The sequence below is a fragment of the Panthera onca genome, chromosome C1, assembly GCF_046562875.1.
Source record: "Panthera onca isolate mPanOnc1 chromosome C1, mPanOnc1 haplotype 2, whole genome shotgun sequence".
Classification (NCBI taxonomy): Eukaryota; Metazoa; Chordata; class Mammalia; order Carnivora; family Felidae; genus Panthera; species Panthera onca.
The window spans coordinates 97509597-97524831 of record NC_138346.1 but is presented as its reverse complement, the minus strand read 5'-3'; the positions used below and the strand labels follow the sequence as shown (position 1 = coordinate 97524831).

General features: G+C 37.8%; 1 protein-coding gene across 5 annotated transcripts in view; it reads right to left on the bottom strand.

Moving 5' to 3' along the window:
- The window catches only part of NCKAP5 (NCK associated protein 5), a 968925-nt gene that overhangs the window by 173063 nt on the left and 780627 nt on the right, over positions 1-15235 (bottom strand). For all 5 annotated transcript variants that reach the window (XM_060622495.3, XM_060622496.3, XM_060622500.3 and 2 more), the window contains one exon: positions 15011-15130. In XM_060622495.3, the coding sequence (XP_060478478.1) occupies positions 15011-15130 (120 nt within the window). The remainder of the gene's footprint in view (positions 1-15010; positions 15131-15235) is intronic.

Here is a 15235-nt window from a genome sequence, read left to right as displayed (position 1 = left end):
AAAGCTATGGAAACACCTCATCAGCATTTCTATGTGGTCACAACTGGCTGGAGCTGGCAGTGGAGTACACAAAGTCCTTTGCTTATTCCTTCGACTGGCTCAGCCCCTCATGGCATTTCAGTTCGCCATGTTGGTCTTATGGCTTGAGATTTTTCAATGTCTCAGGTAGGAGGATGGTTTATGCAGAGGCAGCTGTACGCTCTTGAAAGCGATATTTGGGACATATCTAGTTTTAGGAGGCTACAAAGAACATGAAGCCAGGTGACTTCCATTAAGTAACTTAAAATTTGGGTAGGGGGTTGGGACAGGAGAGAGAAAAACTCATACCTCTGAAAAAATATAGAAACATCAGTTCCTTGGCTAAAGGCATATCTATGCAACAAAATTCTCTACAGCTCCAGGGAACAAACAATTCCAAGATGAAACACAGATGAGACCCTGAGGTCTCACTGGCAACAGGAAGACATAAAGCAAATGCAAAAAACAAAAGAAACAACGTCAACAAAACTACAGTTCACTTAAAAGGAGAGATGAAGTTCTCCTCAGCTGTTCCAGCTTATCTCAACACAATATTGCAAAGTCTTTCTTGTCTTGTGTGCACAGTACCCTAAGGACTGTGCACACTTCCTTCTTTCTTTTCCACTCCTCATGGTGGCCTCATTTGTGAAGCCATTTCCTTCTAAGCTCCTCTGTTGGCAAGCCTTTCCATGTGCCTCAGAGATTCACTCAATCCTTAATTCACTCTACATTTACTGAGGCTCACCTTTGTTTAAGTTAAGTACTAGGAAGATTCTAAGGTCAATAAGGCAAGGTTGTGGTCCCTATGAAGATAAAAGCTAAAGCAAGCAAGTGAAGACTAGCAGTCATACCCTGACTTCCTTATAAAAGACCACTTGTACCCCTGACCGTTACATAATGGTGACAAGAAGCACATCATAACACAGCATTTAGACATGATACATGGACAGTTAAGGCCAGGGCCAACTGACTTGGGAATGAAGAGTAAACACGTATGAAAATAAAGTAGCCTACTTACAAGGTGACATATCAGTACAGCCTGGAACCTGGTGAGCAAGGTGTGTGTAGGACACGGAGGGGTGGGGATGGAATGATTTTATTCCAGGAGCACTTCCAAAGCATATACATATAAAACAGGATTGGAAGGAGGAGGGAGACCTTCCCCATGCCTTCACATCTTTGCACAGGCTGTTTCTTCAGGCTTGTGTTTATATTCTTCCTCGTCCCCTAACAAACGTCTATTCATGTTTCTAGACTCACAAGGAGGCATTCCTTCCTCTGTTAGTCCTTCCCAAAGCCCCTGACCCACCAGGGTTAGTCCTCCTGCCCTGCTGCCCTGACCCTGTAGCATCTCATGCGCCTCTCACCACAGCACCACATTCTCCTTGGTACTTATGGACTACAACTGCTGAGGAAATGCATTTCACCACCGAATCCCCAGCACTAACCTACATTTGGTGCTTCAGATTGATTAAGTGAAAGAAGAGGGATAGCAGGGGTGGATGGGAAGGGTGGGAGGAACAGCATTTCCAACAGGGGAATGACATACAAAATGGAACAGTTGAAGGAAAACCTATGTTATGCTCTGTGGAGTGAAAAGTATTTCTGCTTGGCTAAAGTAAAGAATTTGTGTCAGAAAGGGAAAAAAAAAAGAAAAATGAAGTTGTTGGGGGTGAAGCAAGTCTATAGATGGCCTTGGATACATTACAAAGAGGGGAAAATCACATCTTGCCATAACCTGAAGATTCTTCCCCATATTCTCTGCTACTCTTACTTGATTCCAAACCAACCTTGTATGGGGCATCTAATAATTGAGAACCCTGCCCTGCAGAAGCTGTGTGATCTTTCAAAGTGTCCTTTGCTTCTCAGAAAGGCCATTCTCCATACTCCAGACAAGTGAATACCCTTCCCAGAGTTTATTGCATGAGAACCCCTGCCGCACATTCCTACTATGTTTTCACATTTAACAGATACCCACAATGAAGCCACCAAAGTTCTCTGATCACGCAGGATAACAAATCACCACTGGCGGTGCTCTGCCATCCGGGCTCTGGTGTCACTCACCATCCCTACAATATCATGACAGACTCCTCCTGTCATTCTGTGGGTGTTTCTAAATTAGACACCGGGTCCATAGAGCAGAGCCAGAGGCCCCTCCACACCTGGCACAGAACAGTCCTGAGGGAAGAGCTGATCAATTTTAGAAACTCATAAGGCAAATTTATATCTTTGCAGGGTGGGAAGCCAGGTAGCTGCTCTAAATATGTATGGATTTTTTTTTTTTTTTTGCCACTTCTCTTGACTCCTTCTTAGCTTGTGGCTCAAGAGAGGCCCAATCAATCCGAATGAAAAGCCTCCAGCTCCAGAAGTGAAGAATCATTGTCCCATTCTTTATCCAGTCCTTTACCCACTCACCTCCTTCTCCCTTGATGCTTTTTGTGTTATTCTAAAGTCTCCTAATTACTTCTTTTCATCTCACTTTTCACCGCAACTCTGTATATTTAGAAAGTACCCTAAAGGCAGGTGTGCACACCTTTTAAAAAGCAAATATGTACAGTTAAAAACATTTAACTGGTTGATGTCTTCTAATTCTCAGAATGACCAAATACCCTGGAGAAGGTACCTTCATGTTGGTTGTTAATTGATTGTTCAGCTCTGGGTAGTTCTGCGTGGCTGTGTTCTTTATGCAATCACAAGTTCTAAGGTAGCAAAGAGTGTAAACGCCTAAAAAAAATCCTTCTTCTCAGAAATAAAGAAAGGATTAAAAATATAAACTGGGTACCTAGCTACAAGGAAACTAATGGAAAAATATACCTAAGTGGACAGAAAATGGCATAATCTTCAAACTAAGATTACAATCTTATCACAGTTAGAAACATCCCCCTCAAGAAGGAAAAAAAAAAAGAGGTTAGAGTGGGAGAGAGCCAAAGCATAAGAGACTCTTAAAAACTGAGAACAAACTGAGGGTTGATGGGGGGGGGGTGGGAGGGAGGGAAGGGTGGGTGATGGGTATTGAGGAGGCACCTTTTGGGATGAGCACTGGGTGTTGTATGGAAACCAATTTGACAATAAATTTCATATATTGGAAAAAAAAAAGAATGAAAAAAAAAAAAAAAGAAACATCCCCCTCAATAGTGATGTGATCAAGATGGTGATAGAGGTTGCTCCTGACTTCAGTTCCCCTCACAAGAAGACCAACCATCCCTAGATAGGACACCATTATGAAAGTCCCCAAATACAGGAGTGAGGCGGAAGCAGCCCTTTGGACTACAGAGACCAAGAAAGACCACACTGGAAGGGTAAGAGAAACAACTACACTGTGACTGCATCAACTCTCCAAAAGACTGACAGACCACTGCACCAAGAGGGCCCTTGGAGCCTATGGTTTCTCCAGTGGGAGAAAAAAGAGCCTGAGATAGACATCCAGGTCCCTCAGCATTGTGGGTCACTGCCTGAGAGGTTCATTTGGGTCTCATCCCATGGGGATTGCAGAGGACTATGTGGAGCTTGAACACTGGAGATCAGATTGGGACAGAAAAGAGGGGCAAGGCTTACAGTCACCAGTGCTTGGATCTGGGCAGACCAAGTTCCTTCATGCAATGGCACCTGAGATTCCAGCCAGTGGGTTTGCCTATCTGCAGAGACAAGCCAGTGACCTCATGCCAGAGTACTCAGTATGCAGTTCTGTCTGGTATGGGTCCCTGAACAATGAGCAGTGCCAGCCTCTGGACCTGTTCTGCTATCCCACACAGACAGTGGAGCAGATTTGTAGCCCCAATTACTATTGTAGCTTCCAGCTCCACCTGACCAGGAAACCTAACCAGAGCACCTGGGAAGCTGTGTGCCCATCCTACAATGCCACTTATAATGGCATTTGAACAGAGAGCTCAGCCAGCAGCTCTTACCATCTGCAGAGACCAGCTGGTGGCCTCATACTGCCAGGAAACTTGGTGTACAGTTATGCCTGATTTGAGTCCTTGGTTAGTGAGTTTTCCCAGCTTTGAAACCTGTTCTGCTGTGCCAGCAAGGCAAGGAAGTGGGCTCAAGGCCCCACCTATTGTTGAGTATAGATCTCCATCTTACCTTCCCAGGAAGTATAACTAGAGCACCAGGAGGTTGCATGGCCCACTGTAGAGCCATGTTTTGTAGTGGTACTTAGAAAACCCAGCCAGCAGCTCTGCCCATCATCAGAGCGGATGGCCCTGTCTGACTAGGAGCTCAGTGAACAATCTTTCCTGATTCTGGTCCACAACTAACAACGTATAACAACTTTGGACCCTGTTCTATGTCCCTGCCTAGGCAGGGAAGAAAATTCACAGGCTTGCTCAACTGCTATGTAGAGCACCCACTCCCACCCAATTAGAAAGCCTAATCAGCAAATGTGGAGCCCATCCTCCAGCTGCATTTTGGAAGGGACCCAAGCCAACAGTTCTATCCAACTGTTCACAGCTAGTGACACTTCCAACCTAAGGTCTAGATCGGTGCCTCACCCAAATGGAGACCCCCCTCAGAGCAAACCCCACTTGCTACCAGTTCGCCTTGCCCAAGAATGCTACCAAAGATATTCAGAAACCTCTTCAGAAACCTATTCAGATATATAAACCTCCTGACAAACAATTAGAATTATCCTCTTAAAGAAGTTTAGTAAACTATAAGAATGCACAGGCAACTACACAAAATTAAAAATACAATGCATAAGCAAAATGAGAAGTTTAGCAAAGATGAAGAAACCATCCAAAAAACAAACAAACAAACAAAAATCATAAAGCTGAAGAATACAATGACTGAAGAATTCAGCAGAGAGCTTCAGCAATAGACTCAACCAAGGAGAAGAGAGAATTAGTAAACTGGAAGACAGGTTATTTGAAATTCTCCGGTCATTGGAGCAAAAAGAAAAAAAGAATAAAAAAGAGTGAAGAAAGCATATAGCACTTATGGCACATAGTCAAGAAAGAACAATAAACACATTAGGAAAATCCCAGAAGTTGAAGATAAAGAGAAAAAGACAGAAAATATATTTAAAGCAAAAATGGTTGAAAACTTCCCAAACCTGGGGAGAGAAATGGACATCCAAATTCATGAAGATCAAAAACTCCTCAATAGGCTGAACCTGAAAAGGCTACACTGACACACATAATAACTAACTTTTCAAGTCAAAGACAGATAATTTTGAAAGTAGCAAGAGAAAAGTGACATGTCACATGCCTGGGAACTTCCATAAAGCTATGGGTGAATTTCTCAATAGAAACTTTGCAAGTTAGGAAAAATGACACACTATATTAAAAATATTGAAAGAAAAAAAACTAAACCCCAAATACTATACCTAGTAAAGCCATCCTTCAGAAATGAAGGAGATAAAGACTTTCCTAAACAAACAAAACCTGAGGGAGTTCATCACCACTAAAACTGTCTTACAAGAAATGCTAAAAGGTGTTCTTTACATGGGAATAAAGGTATGCTAATTAACATTATAAAAACACATATCTGTATGTGCAAAATTCACTGGTAATGATAAATATGTAGTCAAAGACAGATTTTCTATTATTATAATGATGGTGCATGTCCACTTACAACTCTGGTTTTAACATAAAAGAAAATGCATTAAAAATAAACATAAGTACAATAATTTGTTATTGAATATACAATATAAAAATATGTACATTTTAAAATCAATAACCTAAAATGTGACAGGGAGAAAAGAAAGTGTAAAGCTCCCATCTGCTACCCAAGTTTAATTGTTATCAGCCTACAACAGGATATTATAAATATAAAATATTTCAGATAAGCCTCACGGTAACTACAAAGGAAAAACCTATAGCAGTTATACAAAAGATTATGATAAAGGACTAAAGCATACTGTTACAGGAAGTCAAAAAATCACAATAGATAATAGCAAGATAAAAAGCAAGGAACAAAACACCTACAAAATTAAAAGACAATTAACAAAATGGTAATAGTAAGTCTCTAGCTATCAATAATTACTTTAAACATAAAGTGATTAAATTCTTCAATTAAAAAACTTAGGATGGCTGAATTGAGTCTTATAAAAAAGATCCAATGATATGCTGCCCACAAGAGACTTATTTTGGCTTTAAAGACACACATAGATTGAGAGTAAAAGGATGGAAAAAGGTATTTCAACCATGGTAAACCAGGAAAAAAAACCAAGTAGCTATATTTATTTAAGACAAATGGACTTTATGCTAAAAATGGCCAAAAGAGACAAATAATGTCATTATATAATTATAAAGGGGTCAATCCATCAAGAATATATAATAATTATAAATATTTATGCACCCAACATTGAAACACTCAAATATATAAAGAATATGTTAACATAACTAAAGGCAGAGAGATAGCAGTACAATAATAGAGAACTTCAACACTCCATTCTTAACAATTGATAGATCCTACATACAGAGAATCTATAAGGAAACAGCAGATTTGAACACTATAGACCAAATGGACCTAATAGACACACACAGAACATTCCATCCAACAATAGTAAGATACACATTTTTCTTAAGCACCAAGGGAATATTTCCTAGGATAGATCATATGTGAGAAAACAAGTTTTAGCAAATTTAAGAATATTGAAATCATCCAAGCACTTTTTCTGACCACATTAGTAAGAAACTAAAAATCAGTAACAGGAAGAAAATTAGAAAACTTGCAAATATATGAAAATTAAACAATACACTCCTGAACAACCAATGGATCAAAGAAGAACTCAAAAGATAAATAAAAAAGGTATCTTGAGACAAATAAAAATGAATACACATCAAAACTTGTAGGGCACAGCAAAAGCAGTTCTAAGAGGGATTTTTACAGTGATAAACACATGCATCAAGGAAAAATAACAATCCCAAATAAGTAACCAAACTTAACCCCCAAGGAGGTAGAAAAAAAGAACAAATTGAGCCCACAGTTAGCAGAAGGAAGGAAGTAATTAATATTAGAGGAGAAGTAAATGAAATAGTGAACAGGAAAACAATATAAAAGAATAACAAAACTAAGGTTTGGCTTTTTGAAAAGATAAGCAAAATTTGTAAACATTTAGCTGGACTAACCAAGGAAAAAAGACAGAGTATTCAAATAAAAAAATATAAATTAATGAGGAGACATTATAAATGATAATAAAGAAATACTAAGGATCATAAGAAACTACTCTGAACAGTTAAGTGCCAATAAATTGGGCAACCTAGAGAAAAAAAACCAGGAAAAATGTCTAGAAATATGCAACCTAGTACAACTAAATCATGAATAGAAAATCTGAAAAGACTGGTAATGAGTAAAGAAATTGAATCAGTAATCCAAAACTTCCCAATAAAGAAAAGCCTAGGACCAGATGGTTTTGCTGGTGAATTTGACTAAACATTTAAAGAAGAATTAATGCCAATTCTTCCCAAATTCTTCCAAAAAACTGGAGTTTATAGAACACTCCCAAACTCACTTTACAAAGCTGGCACTACCAAGATACCAAAGACAGATAAGGATACTACCAGTAAAGAAAACTACAGGCCAATATCCCTGATGAATGTTGACAAAAAAATCTCAACAAAATACTTGTAAACTAAATTCAACAGCAAATAAAATAGATCATACACCATGATCAGCTGGGATTGATCCCTAAGGCACAAAAATTTCAATGCATGAGAATCAATAGAAGTGATACATCACATTAATAAAATAAAAGATAAAATCATATGATCATCTTAGTAGGGACAGAAAAAGCATTTGACAAAATTCAATGTTCATTTATGATAAAAACTCTCAACAAACTGGGTGTGGAAGGAACATACCTCGACATAATAAACACCACAAGCTAACATCATTCTCACTGGTGAAAGATTTTTCCTCTAAAATTAGGAACAAGACAACGGTGCCCACCCTCACCACCCATATTCAACAGAGTATTGGAAGTTTAACCAGAGCATTCAGTCAAGAAAAATAACTAAAAGCCAATGGAATCAGAAAGAACCAAGTAAAACTGTCTCTATTTGCAGATCCAACAAGCAATTAGACTTAATGAATTCAGTAAAGTTGCAGGATACAAAATCAACATAAAACATCAGTAGCATTTCTACACACAATGAATTATCGGAAAGAGAAATGAAGAAAACAATCCCAGTAACAATATCATGAAACCAATAAAATACTTACAAATGGATCTAACCAAAAAGGTGAAAAATTTCTATACTGAAACTATTAAACACTAAATTTAGAAAGAAATGAAAGAAAAACACAAATAAATGGAGATACTGATGCTCTTGGGTTGGAGCATATTACCCCAAATCATGTATAGGTTTAATAAAATCTCTATCAAGATTTCAGTGGTATATTTTACAGAGATAGAAAAAAAATCCTGAAATTAGTTTAGAACCACAAAAGACCCCGGAGAGCCAAAATAAGCCTGAGAAAAAAGAAGTAAGCTGGAGGCATGACATTTCCAGATTTCAAATATATTACAAAGCTACAGGACTGAATTTAAATGTTATTGGTAGAAAAATAGACATATAGATGAATGGAACAAAAGTGAGAGACTCTTCCCACCACCCCACCAAAAAAATCCCATGCATATATGGTCAACTAATATCTGTCAAGGGAGCCAAGAGCACTCAATGGAGAAAAGACAGTCTTCAATAAATGGTGTTGAGAAAATTGGATATTCACATGCAAAAGAATGAAACAAACAAATAAAAACTCCTATTTTATACCATGCACAAAATCAACCTGAAATGTCAGTGTACAGGCTTAAATATAAGACCTGAAACCATTAAACTTCTACAAGAAAACACTGGGGGAAAAAAAGCTCCTCAAAATTGATATGGGTAATGATTTGTTGGATATGAAACCGATAGCACAAGCGACAAAATCAAAAAGAAACAAGAAAGACCGCATCAAACTAAATGATTCTTCACGGCAAAACAAATGATAAAGAAAGAAAGAGAGAAAGAAAGAAGGAAAGAAAGAAAGAAAGAAAGAAAGAAAGAAAGAAAGAAAGAAAGAAAGAAAGAAAAAGAAAAGCCAACTTATGGAATGGGAGAAAATATCTGCATATCATGTTTCTGATAAGAGGTTAATATCTAAAATATATAAGAAGCTCATGCAACACAATAACAAAAAATCAAGTAACCCCATTTAAAAATGGGCAAAGGGCCTGAATAAACATTTTTCCAAAGAAGCTATTCAAATAGTCAACAGGTACATGTTTGATATAACTAATTACCAGCGAAATTCAAATCAAAACCACAAGCTATCATCTGATACCTGTTAGAATGCGTATTACCAAAAAGACAAGAAATAACCATGGAGGTTCCTGAAAACATTAAACATAAAATAATCATATGATCCAGCCACTTCTGGGCAAATGTCCAAAGAAAACAAAATCATTATCTCAAGGAGGTATCTGCACACTCATTTTCTTTTCAGCATTACTTACAATTGCCCAGAGATGGAAACAGCACAAGTGTTCATTAATGAATGAATGGATAAAGAAAATGTGATACACACACACACACACACACACACACACACACACACACACAATCCAATGACACATGAATGAACAAAAAAAAATGTAATATGGGGCACCTGGTTGGCTCAGCTGGTTAAGTGTCCGATACTCTTGATTTCACCTCAGGTCATGACCTCAGGGTCATGAGATCAAGCCCTGTGTCAGGCTCCATGTTAAGCATGGAGATTGCTTAAGATTTTCTCTTAAGAATGGAATATATACATATATTCATATATATATATATGTATATATATGGAATATTATCAGCCACAAAAGAGAAAATCCTGGCATTCTGACAACATGGATGGACCTTGAGGTCATTATGCTAAGACAGAAAAAGACAAATACCATACGATCTCACTTATATGTGGTGTGCAATAAAAGAGAACTCATAGAAACAGAAGAGATTGGTTGTTGCCAGAGGTTGAGGGTGGGAGGTTGGGGGAAACTGGTGATGGTGGTCAAAACTTCCAATTATAAGATACATAAATCCTGGATATATAATATACAACATAGCGACTAGAATTGACAATACTGTATTGTATATTTGAAAGCTGCTAAGTAAGTAGATTGTAAATTTCTTATCACAAGGAACAAATTATAACTATGTGAGATGTTGGATGTTAACTAAACCTACTGTGGTGATCATTTCATAATATTTATGTGTATAGAATCATTCTGTTATATACCTTAAACCTATACAACGTATGTCAGTTATATCTTAATTACTCTGGAAGGAAAAATAATAAAGAAAATGACATTGTTGCACACACAAAAAACACAAACAAAAGAAAATTCTTCCCCCCTCAAATTATATCCCATAAAAAGGTCTGTAATTAAGTGTTGAACAATCACTAAGTACATACAATGAATACATATTATGAACAGTGATAATATCGGTGGGAGGTAAAATGCCACATTCAGCATGGTTCTTGCCCTCATAGAGATTGAAAGGAAAGGTTAGCATAAAACCACAGTTCCTGGCATTTCCACTACATGCCTTCCACCATCCCTGCCATGAGAGATTAGGATTATATAATTCCATACATGACCATGACCTGCTTAATTGTGTGGGATGGGTCATCAATACTAACGGAGCTTCAGCAAGGGGAAAGTTCCAGGAGCACTGCCATGGCCCTGGGGTCCTTGAAAGCTGGCAGCACCAGCCTAAGTCTCAGAGAATGGGATTCATTGTTGTGGGTAGGTGGAGAGGCCAGTGTACAGTGTATTCTCCTGTCAAATCAGACTGTTGAAATAGATTTACACTCTGAAAATAAAGATTTAGGGGAGAAAAAAATAAACAGAAGTACAAGAGAATTTTAAAATCCTCTAATATCATATGAAATAATACCATAAAACAAAACACTAGCAAAAAAAAAAAACACTCTAGGAAGTGACAGCAAATGTTTACACCTTGGTTCTAAGCTGTCAGATTCTCAACTGTTTGCGTGAATAATCTATATTACGTCATTTCTTTTCTTTCTATTTTGGCCTAAGGATATGGGTATTAGGACCCTTTGAAATATCCAATGAGAAGGAAAAGAAAAGAAAAACTGTGTTAGGCAAAAAAATATGAGAATAATGTTTTATCAGAATAAGGATAACACAGGTGTCCAAAATAAGACAAAAACAGAACACACAGGAGAGGGGAAAATCATGGATGCCACAAATCAAGAGGCTTTCAGAAATGTGTAAATATGGTCGTTGCCTTGTTGTGATTTCACTGCAGAAGCCCTCTGATCCGACCTGATCACATGGTCCAGTTAATCAAAATGTCAGTTACAGTATGGAATCAGAAGTTCCTCATGATCATTTGTATTCCATAGAGGGAGCACAGAAGGGAGGGGGAAAGGAGGGACCTGAGCCAGACCATGGGTTTAGATTCCCACTCTGTCAACTACCAGCTGGGGGACTTTGTGCCTAACAGTCCCCATTTGTAAAAATGGGTGCAATGATACTTCCTGCCTCATAGGATTGTAATGGAGACTAAACTGGTGAGCACTGTAAAGGCTGTAGAACAGTATCCTACACATGGTAAGCACTATGCGTTTGTTAAATAACATTGTTGGTAGGGCCAAGGCCACTTCTTTGCCTGGGGATCCTATTATTAGAGTCTGTTTTTTCAGGAGGGAGGGATATCAAACACATGCTTTATGCGTTGTCTATGCATATGTCTTTGTTTTGGGTTTTCTTAACAATGTAACAAGAACTTAAAATGATTTCCGAAGCAATATGCATACAGAATGCCTCCACAGTTAATATAATTCTCCAGCTCCCATAATTTTTTTAGTTAGGCACCTATATTTCATTTGATCATAAACATTTATTTAGTGACTTGCCTTTATAGATGGCTTTCAAGTATTCAACTTTGTTTTATATAAACAATTCTTACTGTACCCTATTTCATCCCTATATAGTAGTTTAAAAATTACATAATTGCCATTTTAAGTACTACTTGCCTAAACATACTGAGTCACAAAGATGGCTCATTTATGGTAAGAATTCAACTCACCTCACAAGAGAAGTAAAGACACTTAGTAAAGAGTTCTCTACCAGTTTCCAATGTCTGATAAAATGACTGTTGTTTAACATGATTTACAAAAGGAAATGGTGAACGTTGGTTAATGGACTCAAATAAGGTTAGTTAGAGACTCAAGTTCCATTAAGAACACTACCTTGGAATTTTATTTGCTGTACTGGCTTCTCAAGTCTTTAGAATTTAGCTCAACTTGTTTATTTTAATAAAGGGCCTTGCTACTGTGATTTGTTACCGCCCCTAGTCCCAGAAATACCATTCTGGAAACTGGAATCACCACAGAACATTACTGCTATTCTTAAGAATTTAATTTTCAGGTTAGTTTCTCCTCCCCACCCTGCCTCCAGCATGTACCTGGTCCCTTTATAAATTTCCCAGATTTTTGTAAACTAGCCCATAGAACTTCTTTTTTGTTTCTCCTATACACAAAAAATTGCTACATAATATCTATGTAACCTCATTTTCTATTTCTCAGGACAAAGAACTGACTGGTTCTTATGAATTATTTCCTTTTCTACTTTTTACAGTCTATCTCCTAAAATCATAATGGGTTCAACAATCTTCTTTCTGTATTTCTCTTCAAGTGGGCACTTTACATTGTAGATAATCATTAGGCCGTATTCGGCAGGGAGCAACTAACACAGGTTTCTATGACATATAGAAAACTAGTTAGAAATGTACTGTACTGAGTCTCCAGTCTATGGGCAGAAGCTGTAAGGTCAATAATGTTTGGAACCAGGGGAGCTGGTGGATTTGCCATGCCCCAAAGCCACACACTCCAAAAGGTTCGGCTGGATGGGCACGACTGGGGAGTTCCAAAGCATCCACATACGACAGGAAAAGTTCAGAAGAAGTGAGGGCATAAACTTCCCTTAGGTGTATGCAAAATAACTCCCAACTTACAGAATATATTGGTGTCATTTATTCATTATTCTGTTCAACAAATAAAGTGCTTCCATAGGTGCAAAGCACATACAGCCTGTTTTTATTTTTAGCCAGTGCTCCACCGTGTGTATTTGTGCCACCAGACAATGAAAAATGCAAGTCACATAATTAACAGACCCCCTGAAAAGCCAGAAACTCCGTCTATCTGTGATAGATGGTAGAGCGCAGGCATCCCGCTTTCTACCATTCTTCTTTACAGAACCATTAGCAACCTATCTTTTAGAAATGTTATTCAAATTAGAATGGCTCCCGAAAGTGAAGACTATTTGGGGAGGAATACAAAGTGGGTTGGCTGAAAATACCCAGTGAATAAACACTGAGTTCTATTGTTAGCATACGCATCATTCTCTGCCATTTGGATACGGATTTCAGAAATTTGTGACAACCAATGAAAAAGTTTAAATATCCATGGCACATGTGTTTACTCTGGAAATAAGCCACCATGATTCATAAACAGAGACGATAGATCCTTAAACATTGTTCTCAAAAAGCCTGAAGTTAAACTAAGCAAAATGGAAAAATTCATGTACATGCAACAGCTGTTAAAAGTAATTATAATATTGGATCTTGATACGAGAGCAAAAGAAATACAACTTTTTATAGATGCAAGATTCTCTACGATAAACATTTGTTGTGGTTGGGACCAGGAAACAGAGATAGACCAATTTTTTTCTGCATAATTTTTGAGTCATAAATTATGAATGATGCTGTAACAGATAAAGCAGAGAGGAAATTAATTTAGGAGATGAGATCTATTGTGCAATTCAGAGGCTGGTTTTAATTTGGGGAGGGGGAAATTATATTTTGATGTTCGGCTTTACCAAACATCTTTCTTTCCCTGAAATAACCTGCAATTTCTCATTATTTCCCTGAGGAGTCAAGGAAAAATGTTCATACCAAAGTTCAAAGGGTAAATTAGCAACAATGCCCCAGCCATATGGAAAAGTGTTGTCCTGTAGAACTTCCTATGGTGATGAAAATGTCCTATTTATGCACCTTCCAAAATGGTAGTCACTGTCCATATGTGGCTTTTCAACACTTCAAATGTGGCTAGTATGTCACAGGAGCTTAATTTTAATTTAATTTTCAATTTCCATGGCACCACATGGTTAGTGGTTACTGTGCTGGGCAGTGCAGTCTAGAGGATACCTCTGTCTTTTCCCTTTCTCTCAGCCAATTAGGCCAGACAGCTGGGGATTATTTTTTGTACGTTGCCCCTGTGAAGCCTAACCCTTTGCTAGCTTAGCCTCAGAAGGGCTCTAAGCAAGGCTCATGGGAGCTTGTCTGAGCAAATATACACATTAATAGGATTTGAAAAAACCCAGAAAACAGCAAAGATCAGCCTTCCAGACCCCTTTGCCAATTCATTTGTCTCCCTACAAATCAGATATAGTCTCTGGTGCTTTTTCAGGGATGGCTTCAAAATGATTCAAATGGCTTGACTTTCCATGACTTTTCATGTTATGAAGGAAAGTAAAGAAGGAGCTCAGGGAGAGCATTTAGATAAAGGCAACCTGAAAACACTGAGGCAGGATATAGGAGGAATTGTGTGTGAGCAGGAACTCTGCACAGAGAGAGGTATGAAAGAAAAACAAATCCCAGAAGAATTTTTGACTACAGAGGGAATGAAATGAAGAAATGTGCTGTGGCATTGCATAAAACTCTTCTTTGCTTATCATGGAATGCAAGATTACTAACATTAGTCCCCAAAGTAATCAATTATTTCCTGACTCTATTCCAAAGTTTACTACAGGACACCTTCTGTCCCTTTTTCCTGTTTATTATTTGTTGATGTATTTCTTTATCTAAACATAGCTTTAAAAATTCAGAAATTTAAGAGACATTCAATTTTAAAGACATTCCTTGAAAAGGAAAAGAATCAGGGTTCTGATACACTATGCCTTGCCTATGGAGATCCTGGAAACTTTCAAACTAAAGTAACTTCTTGTCAATAGCATTTCAGTAGCAAAGATTGTTTCCACATAAGCACATACCTGAAGAAGCAGATCAGAAGTTGGTCTGATTCGCTGTTGGAACAGGATGCTTAACGTTCGATTCTGTTGTTCTAAATCAAACACTCTTGTTTTCAACTTTACACATTCCTCCCTTAGATCCTACAACAAACACAGTGAAAGAAAAAAAAATCCATAACTGAAAGACACCCTTGCATATTATAACCATATTTTATCTGATATTTCAGACACATTAGTACAAAAACA